At 31.5% G+C, this 10641-nt stretch overlaps 1 protein-coding gene and 1 non-coding gene across 2 annotated transcripts; one reads left to right on the top strand and one right to left on the bottom strand.

The window, feature by feature from the left end:
* Nucleotides 1-243: 243 nt before the first annotated feature.
* On the bottom strand, nt 244-314 carry TRNAG-GCC (transfer RNA glycine (anticodon GCC)). Its single transcript has one exon. It is a non-coding gene; the product is annotated as a tRNA-Gly (tRNA).
* A 1375-nt stretch (nt 315-1689) lies between these two features.
* LOC107641799 (Putative membrane lipoprotein) lies at nt 1690-4044 on the top strand. The gene is made up of 2 exons (XM_016345252.3): nt 1690-2743; nt 3777-4044. The coding sequence occupies exons 1-2, from the start codon at nt 1882-1884 to the stop codon at nt 3833-3835; spliced, it is 921 nt and encodes a 306-aa protein (XP_016200738.1). The 5' UTR covers nt 1690-1881; the 3' UTR covers nt 3836-4044.
* The last annotated feature ends 6597 nt before the right edge of the window (nt 4045-10641 follow it).

Genomic DNA, 10641 nt, shown 5'->3' with positions numbered 1-10641 from the left:
TTGGCTAATTAATGAGAGAATGACATATATTTAGGCTTTTTATTTTGGTTGATATTTCAATTAAGTTTCACCAATTGAAGAAAAAAAAAGTACACGTTGATATGAAGTTTACATATTTGCATGTCATAATAATAAGAAGCATTCTTCTGGTGTGGGTAATATAGTAATATAAGATTGAAATGGAAATTTCATGAGGTTACTGATGCTATATGGGAGATTACTTATGGAATTTAAAAAAGCCATTGCACCAGCCGGGAATCGAACCCGGGTCTGTACCGTGGCAGGGTACTATTCTACCACTAGACCACTGGTGCTTTTTGATTTTGCTGAACTCCAAATCGTTTTTAAACTAAAATATAACACAACACGGGGAAGCCGTCTTAACTCTGAAGCAAGAATTAGGGTTAGAACTGAACAGTATTCACATGACCAACAATACTAGAGAAATTATACCATGAAATTTGATCAGTAGTGTTATGAAGTTAGCATGTATTTCGTAGAAGTGATGAGTTTTATATTATTATAAACGTGAAATAAACAAAAAAATGCTTCTTTTCTTGACGAGCATTAACAATTAAAGGTAGAAAGTATGATAATTGCATATGAATATATTCTGTTTTAAAAACATTCTTATTCGGATTCCACCAACTTTATCCAAATGGTTAAAGGCACTATGTAATTGATTTAATTAGGATGATGACAATAATTGAACACTAATAATATGAAGAAATAAAAAAGTAGATTAGAAGTATACATGTAATGATTACTACATTATTCTACTCATATCTTTAGTGCTTTTTATTTCCTCTGTGCTTGTTATAATCAGGGGCACGGGCACTAATTAAAAATTTTGTTTTCAAAATTATAGAAATGTTCGGCAACCCTTGTTTTCGGGAACTGTGGTTGGTTTTCTAATTTGTTGCTTTTTCTTTTTAGATCTTTCTTTCTTGTTTTCTTTAAAAAAAAAAAAAAAAACTAATAATTATATATATCAAAAGCTCAATTTTTCACGAAATATGAGGAATCAGAAGTGAATTTCTCAAAGGTTTTAGATTCTAATAAGCAAAATGATCAGCACAATATAACGGAGGTCAATGATTTTGGACTCTAAGCGTATGATTCCAATTAAGAAGCTGATCAATCATTTAACCATGTGATTTCTCTTTGTATGATATCTTAAATTATTAATGAACTCCACCACCTTATTCGGTTTGTTCATTTCAAACCATAAATCTTGACATTCAATATATGAAGGTTGGTCTAGTATAGAAAATTATAATTTTGTTATCAACTATGCTAAATATACATTAAAATTAGTCACTAAAATTATTTATTAATATAAAATATATATTAAAAATAAATTAAATTATATATATTTTAAACACAAATATATAATAATTAATTTTGATAACTAATTTTAATACATACTTAATTTTTTTTTTCTAATATATATAATGTATGACTTATAAAGAGCATGGATAAATATTTTGTGGTACGCATATTAATGAATCCACTACCAATGTTTAAAAATTACACATAAATATTCAATAACAAAAATATATGATTTAGTCACTTACTATCTTAAAAGTTAATTAATACAATTACATTATTGATATTATATAACAATTAAATACATATGCAGAGCATATATAACACCTTTAAATATTAAAGAAAGAAATCCTTATAGAACAAAAACGCAAGTTCCTTGCTGCTTCCGTTTTATATTCACTCCTCCAAAAAGAAAAAAAAAACATTAGTCTACTTTCTTTCAAGCTAGAGGTTTTCCATTTCAACAACTCATTCAATAAATACCATCACCAATGTTACAAATCAGAGCCACTCTTCTTTCTATATCTCTTTACACTTCCTCTTAACAAAACAATGGACCTCCCTCGTTTTGTTCCTCTTCTCTCAATTTTCCTTCTCCTTATTCCACCTTTGACCTGTGCTCAAGTGTGCCAAAGAAACTGTGGCAAAGAATACCTAAAGTACCCATTTGGTAGTGGCCCTGGTTGTGGTAACCCACTCTTCCAACCACACATTTCTTGCTCCCAACAAAAACTTACCTTCACAACTCACACAGGCTCGTACCTTGTTACTTCAATTGACTATTCAAACCAAGTAATTTACATTTCTGACCCTACTATGTCAACATGTTCTTGCACTCTCCCTAGCAAAGGTTTTGGCCTAGATTGGAATGCCCCATTCACTTTCCATGATAGCACCATCTTTGCCCTAGTTGATTGTTCAATCAATTCATCATCAATATGCACAACACAAAGTTATGATGATATTGATGATGGTAACAACAAAAATTCAAATTCAAATTCAAATTCCAAGCTTTTGTGTGATCAAAGTACACCAATTTGTAGTCTTTTGTATTCATGCAAACCCATTAGTACTATTAACCTTCCAATTTCCACATGTTGTGTTTATGAACCGGTGAATCTTGGTCCGTCGTTCGAGATGGATCTTCAGAAGCTTCAGTGTCCGTCATATACCGGATTCTACAACTTTGACGAAGGAGAATCTGATCCTGAGAAGTGGAACTATGGGATAGCATTAAAGTACAAGTTTAGTGTCACGGATGATTATCCTAACTCTTGTGCTGCTTGTGAAAAGAGTTATGGGGTGTGTGGATACAATGGACCTTATAATTCATTTATATGCAATTGCCCTAATGGCATCAACACTACAACAGATTGTTACTTCACATCATCTTACAATAATGCTTTTAGAAACGGTAAGCCAAAAATTCACTCCTCTTTTTCTTTATACACGTCACTTTCACATATTTAGACTTAGTTTTATAAAATTCTTCCTTTTCAAAATTAATTTTTAAAAAAATAACTTTTTAAAGTTGTACTATCTATGTTCATAAATTAAATTAAAAATAACTTCTAATATACACGAATAATAATAATTATAAAATAAAATATCATTTTTCTCTCTAACGATTGAGGTAAGTCATACTTATGTCTCTAACATTTGAATCGTCCTATTTGTATCCCTAACGTTTATAAAAGTGATTCAATGCTATCATGCCATCAATTACACTAACAAATTAGATTGTATTTTTCAATTATTCTCACTTGGATGTATTCATTCTCAATTAGGTATCGGTTTGATGTGTTTGATTTCAATATTGTATCCACTATTTGTGTTTAGGTTTAATTATGTCCCTAGAAAAGTGAATTATATAAATATTGCAAGGATTAGTTTCAATTTTTGATGAGCTGTTTTTTGGAGTGAATCATCTATTCTCTTCCAAACATTTGTATTCTAACTTTAAGAAGAAATTTTCAAAACTCAAACTAAAGTTCATGATGTGTAATTTACCGCGGGATAACATTGAATCACTTTTACAAATGTTAGGGATACAAATAGGACGACTTAAACGTTAGGGATATAAATAGGACTTACCCCAAACGTTGAGGACAAAAACAATACTTTACTCATAATTATATTTGATAAAATAGTTTTAAATTAAAAAAAAATATTATATAAATATAAGAATAAATTTAAATATTAAAAGTTTTTAATTTTAAAAATTATAAACATAAACATATATTTTTTTTATTTACCAAATATACTTATGCTTCTAAAAGCACAAATATCTCTTTGAAAAATTTACTGAATTAAGTCTTAGTACAAATACACCAAATTTTGTCTAGATACTCTTATATGTACTAACTTTATCAATTTAACACTATTAATGGGTATAGTAAAAGTGAACAATTAAAGCTAAGAACAAAAATTTGCCTTATGATTTTCAGGGATTGCTTATTGGTTGATTTGTCCTATGGCATGGTCACTGGTTTGGTTCTTCTTGTAGCTTATGGATGATCTATCAAAAAGCAAGCTCAGAAACCATTAAAGCAATCAAACACTCTTCTTGGTGGCCTATCTTTTTTTTATATATAGATTTGTTTTAATTTGTTGGAGGTGGAATATTGTTGTGTGACTTCCATGGTTAAAATGAATTGGGGCAATTGTTTCCGGTTTTCACGGGTGGCAGAAATGTGCACATGCAAATTGTAATTTGATTCTCCTGTGAGCTCATCTCTGTTTTACATTCAATGAATGCTAAAACTAAAATTACCAAAAAAAAAAAAAAATGATGCGCACCGAAGGAAAATTACATCCATTTTGGCCACATTATTATTATTATTACTATTATTTATTAGTAAGAGAAATAATTTTTTAACACAGACTTTTCTACTTTTTACTAAAACCTATTTTACCCACTCTTAATTTTCACTATTTTAACACTTAATTCTTCTATTTTTTTTATACATCATACCTTCTTTCAGTGGTGAAAGCTTCATGGGCCTCCATAAGCATCATGACAGACATTTTTTTAAGTGTAAAGTGTAAACCTCTAGAATGCTAGCATATTAACTAAGGCATATTAGATACGCCCAAAAAATAAAGTTTAAAGAAAGGATATGGAATGAGGTTCCAAGCCTTTTAGCCTCTGTCCACTATAATTTATAAAAAACCCCTTGCATTCTTGGCCTCTTTCTTTCCCACCTTATCACCACGTACTAACCTTAGAAGGTCCAGCATGCTTTACAGATTTATTCTCTCTGCAATAGTAGGGAATAGGCATCGTAACTTTAACCTTCTTTTTAATTAGAGTGTACAATCTTGTAAATAGTATATTTAAGATAAAGTTAATTTTTTTTGTATATTGAAAAAATCTTGGTGTAATACTTAATTATTAGATTTTATGATGTTTTTTAGAATTGTAGCAAAAGTACAATACGCCCCCTTTGTATTTTCAAGGAGGCGTATAGTATTGTTTCCACAATTCTGAAAAACACCATAAAATCCAATGATTGAGTATTATATCAAAATTATACCAATATGTAAAAAAATAAACGGCCCTTTTTTACTGTGTATATATATATTTCTCACCGTTAGATTATTCTTAGTACATTATAAGTAATTTATTTATTTAAAACAAGGTTATGAAAAACCGATCATTGAATCGGTATTACTAGATGTTAGAGCAAAGTACCAATTTGGTGCTATCTTTTACTTCAAACGATAAGACTATCTTTGACCAAAAAAGAAAAAAATCAGGTCTACTTCGACTTATGTCTCTGATTTTCGTGAGACAGTGTGATTTTTTTGTTAGTACCACCATTATCTGTTAATGGAAGTTGTGAAAATATTATGTTAATATATTATTGAATTGGATATTAAGTATCTATATAAACTAGATAAGGACTGATTTGTCTCTAAACCTAAATTGGTCAGTAATTTATTTTTTTATTCATTCAAACAAAATAATATCATTTTGACATTTAATTTATTGAAAAAAATATTAATATAATAAATATTATAACAACAAATATTTAATTTGAAAAAATATCGAATAAAACTTTTTTAGGAAAAATAGATCCTTAACAAATAGGTTCGTGAACAATTTAATGTTAAAACGACGTTGTTTTATTTAAATGAACAGAAACAACTAAGTTCTTGACCAATTTGGATTGTGAGACAAATAGGTTTTTGTTCATTTCATATTAGCACTTAACATATGTTAATGTGACATGTCAGCGACTTTTGTTAATAGATAATGGTGGTATTGACAAAAAGACTACGTTATCTTACAGAAATTAGGACAGAAGTTAAAGTGGACCTATTTTTTTTTATTAAGAGTCATGTTGTCATTCTAAAAAAAGGACAACAGTTGGGTTGGTACTTTTTACTTTGATGTTCATTAATATTCGTTGTTTCTGAACATGTGTGTGTGGGCAAAGCGCATTCTCTTTTGTTTAAAAAAAATTATAAAAGGAAGTAAGAAAATCTAGGTGTAAAAATATCAAACAAAATGTGAAAGTTTAAAGAGAGATTTAGAGAACATAGAGTTTGAGTGAGAGAAAAAAGAATGTACTCATCATTAACTAAATGAGACTGAGCTTATAGAGTTATATATATACACGGACCTACACTACATGAGATGTATGAGCTACTATTGAGTAAGCTTTGTAACTAACTCACTGACCACTAACTAATTATGATGCTTAACTAACTACCAACATACTCAATGACTTTCTCTCTCTTATTTCTTTCATCTCCTCTCAATTGAAGGATTGGCTTTCGTACAAGCTTGAGATTGCTACAAAAATCTTCAAACAATATAAAAGAGATTGGTTTGGTAAATATATCTACAACTTGTTGCAGTGTTGGATGTGGATGACCCTGACTTTCCCTTTTATCACTAGATCCCTTGCAAAATAAACATCAAGCTCCACATGCTTCGATTTGGAATGCAGAACAGGATTGGCAATTAACATAAATGCATTAAGGTTATCACAATGTATAATGGTGGGGATTGAAGTGGCATTTGAACTGCACTTAATAAATTCTTAATGGACATGGCCTCAGTGACAGCATCAGCAACTTTCCTGTACTCTGTCTTGATGCTGGACATTGTGATAACATGTTGCTTTTTTGCAGACCAAGAAATCAAATTTAGACCTAGAATGACACAAAATCCATTGGTGGATTTGCGATCATCTTGATCAGAACCTCAACCAGAGTCACTGAGAATCTGAGGCTAAAATCTTTGGAGAGTTATATCTACAAAGTCTGCAGTGCTACTTATGTAACAAAGAACTCTTTTAGCTACTTTTCAGTAGTGAGCTTCAAAAGGTGATTGCATAAATTAACAAAATCAATTGACGCAATATGATATCTCTCCAACATATTTTGATTGACACAAAAATAAGCCCCCATTTTCTATATGAGTAACTTTTAACCCAAGGAAATAGTTGAGATTGTCCATGTCCTTTAAAGCAAAAAAGGAGCTAAGTTAGTTGATTATACCTTCAATCTATGATTCTAAATTTCCTGTCACAATGATATCGACATACACAAGGAGATATGTGATAGTACCATTGTTCACCTGAGTGAAAAATAAAGTATCTACTGCAAAGCCTTAACATACCAAACTCGATAAGTTCTGCTTCAACCCATAAAGTGACTTGGTTAGTTTACAAATCAAGTTAGTTGAGTCAACCTTATAGCCAGACGGTTGCTTTATATAAACCTCTTCAGTTAAGTCCCCATTCAAAAACACGTTATTAACATCCAACTGCCTTATTTGCCAATCAAATGACCTTGTCAGAGAAAGAATAAGTCTAATGAATGTTTCCTTAAAGTACATACCAAGTCGTTGACTAAATCCTTGTGCTACTAAATGGGCTTTATACTTTTGAAGGGAGCCATCTGAGTTGTATTTGACTCAAAAAACACACATTTACAACTAATTGAAGTTCTCTCTTTAGGAAGTAGTACTAATTGCCAAGTCTGAGTTCTCATTAATGTGTCATACTCATCATCCGTTGCCTGCTTCTAATGAGATATTCTTAGTGATTCATGTACTGTAAGTGGGGCAGGCTTAAAACATTTTGTGCTTAAAGATTCCATTCATGGAGTGAGTTATCATAAAGTGTCTAGGTTAATCATGGACGAGCACTTAAAAAACTTGTACAGACTTTTATCAAATATTCCTTAGAGTATGACCTTCTTGAAAACCTTGCATTTGATAAGACAACAATCATCATGAAATTTTAATACGACTCTATTATCTCTAGCAAATTGATAAACATTCAATAAATTCTTAAAAATTTGAGGCACAAGAATAGTAAGGAAGAACATTTTTGTACTAAGATTTGACGTAAGAATAAAATTTTCCAATATGGCTAATTGGAAACCTGAACCACATTACTGATTATAACTTTCTTTGAGCCAGCATATTCATATTTCTCTTGAAATTTTCAACATCAGCCATCATATGATGAGTTGCGCCCGAGTTTTGATACCAATTAGGATCTTGGAATGTTAAAGGTGTTGCAGATTATACTTCGTTCAAGTTACTATAATATGAAAGATTTGCTCCTGGACTTCATGATACTGAAGTGGTTTCTGATTTGCTCTTCTAAATCCTAAATCGTACATGTTACAACAAGAAATTACTGTGTGTCTAATCTTATTACAAACTTGACATTGAGGTTGTGATCATAAAGATTTTCTTCCATTACCTTAAAATTGAGACTGCATTACTCTGCCAGCGAGCCTGTTAAAACCTTTGCCTCATTGAAAACCACCTCAAGTGAATTGTTGAAAAGATTGCGTATGAGCCAAAGTGAGCTTGAACAAAGCTTTCAGGTTTCTTATGCTTCTATAATAACTCTTCATGCGCCATGAGTAAAGCTTTAAGCTTGATGAACCACAATTTTGTGGTTTATTTTGGATTAAATTGAGTGGGTTTATCAACTTTTTCTATATTTATTCATTAATTAAAATAGCATAGTTTTGTGAACCAGGAATTGAGGGGAGAATGAACCAAGTAGTCATAGTTTTAGTTTTACATTATGTTGTAGGCCAATTTTAGAGAGAGAAGCTCTAACTTCTTTCTAGAATATAGAGTTTCTTAATTTAATTTCTCCTTAGATTTAGGTTTTAATCTTGTTTTAAGTTAGTTTTCCTTACTTTTTATTGTTCTAGCATCTTAATTCTCTTAATTTCTCTTGTTAATTTTTTATTTTTTTCTCTTTAGTTTTATAAACACTCTTGTTAATTTCAATTTCTTTTAATGCAATTTGATATTTTATATTTCCTTGATACTTGTTTGGATTATTGTTATTATTCTCTTGCAATTGGTAGTTTAGATTTTATTATTATTGTAATTTACCATGTTTTTCCTTTTATGCATACCAAGTGTTTGATAAAATGCTTGAATTAGTTTTAGAGTAAAATTTTGTATTCTTGGCTTGGGTTGGTAACTTGGGTAACCTTGAGTTACTAATCTCCAAGTGATTGATAATTTGGAAATCTTAATTGGTCTTGTTTCTATTGACGCTAGTCTTTCACTAAGTTAATTAGTGAGTTGGCTAGGACTTATGGATTAGGATTAATTAAGCCCATTTGACTTCCTTCCAATGTTCGGGATGACAAAGTGGGATTGATCCTTATAATCATCATGTTGTGGTTAGTAACAAGAATAGTGATTCTTGACCATCAACCCTTGCCAAGATCTTTCTTAGTTGATTTCTTTAACTGCCTTATTTTAATTGCTTTGAACATTTAGTTAATATTTGCTTCTTTAATTTTTTGTTATTTACATTTCTTTTCTCTTGCTATCAATCCCCCGATTTTTCTCATAGCCAATAATTGAGCACTCGATTGTAATTTATAGGGAGAACGACCCGAGATTTTACTCCCAGTTATTTTGGTTTGTATTGTGACAACCTTTTAAACTTTGATTGAGGGTTACTCGTCGGTTTGGACTATACTTGCAACGAAATTCTATTGAGAAATTCTAGACCCACAATAATCTCTCCATCAAGTTTTTGGCACCGTTGTCGGAGACTTTGCAATGGTGTTATTATTAGCTATTGTAAATATGTAAATATTGTGAATAGCTTACTTTTTGGTTATTTTTTGGTTTTGCTAGTAGTTAAGAGTTTGCTTTTTCTTTGCTTTTTGGTATTCTTTGTTTTAATTTTCTCTTTTTCATATGAATTTTCATCCTTGTGGTTTTGGATATGGTCAGAACTATATCGTAGGTAACGAAAACTTCAATAATGGCTCACATTATGGGAGGAAAGAATTCTTGAGAAGGGAGGCACATCCATATGGGCTATCATCATGGCAACCTCCTCATCCGCGCTACTATGATTGCAACACCTCCTATGGTGCATATCAATCCAATGGATATGGTGATTTTTGTAATGATTATGTCCCTCAACCACCATCATTCCATGCACCATACTCTCAACATAGTCCTCAACCACCATACTCTCAATCCACATCCCATTTCCACCAATTACCTCTACACGATCTAAATCCATATCTTCCTTATGCACACCCTTGTGACCATTATGAACGAGCACCCGTTGAACCACCACCACTCCAACATCATTACTCCCACAATCTCTTGAACCATCACCTCCCATATATGATGGATACCCCCAACACTATCAACCATCTTCTCCACTACAACCCTCTATGGAAGAACCTTTCCAATCTTCAACAAGTTTCCTCCAAGAATCCCAAGAGAGGCACAACGCTATCATTGCTTCCTTAGCAAAAACTTTAGCGTGTTTAACCTTACAACGCTAATGCAATCAAGGCACCATTGCCAAATGTGGAAAATCAACCGAAGAGCGGAGTATGAAAGAGATTTTAGAATCTCAATTGGAGAATGAGGAGGGGACATATGTATTACAACAAATGGAGGAAGTGGAGATCCTTGAAGATGAAGAAATAGTTAAAGATTTAGGAGAAGTTGAGTAAGAGGCAAGTTTCATCATTAAAGACAATTCCACACTAACAAGTAATAGTAGTGATCTTGTTAAAACTTCTTCCATTGGATGTGAAATCGATGTTGAGGAAAAATGTGCACAACCCCAAGACATATTTTGATCAATGAGAAAGAGTTGGAAGAAATTGACAAACAAGTGAAAATTGAAAAAAGTTATCAAGAGGTGAAAGTTATCAAGGAGGAGTCAAAGGGAGTGAAGCTTACATTGACAAAGCCATTGGATATCTCCCTTGCTAAATTACCATCCATATTACAAATTGAACGGGTCATCATTTCATCCTTTAATTTCCTTGACCCAT

Source organism: Arachis ipaensis, chromosome B5, assembly GCF_059453495.1.
Source record: "Arachis ipaensis isolate K30076 ecotype BB chromosome B5, ASM5945349v1, whole genome shotgun sequence".
NCBI classification, from domain to species: Eukaryota; Viridiplantae; Streptophyta; class Magnoliopsida; order Fabales; family Fabaceae; genus Arachis; species Arachis ipaensis.
Note: the sequence above shows the minus strand (reverse complement) of the source record. Positions and strands in the feature narration are given on the sequence as shown.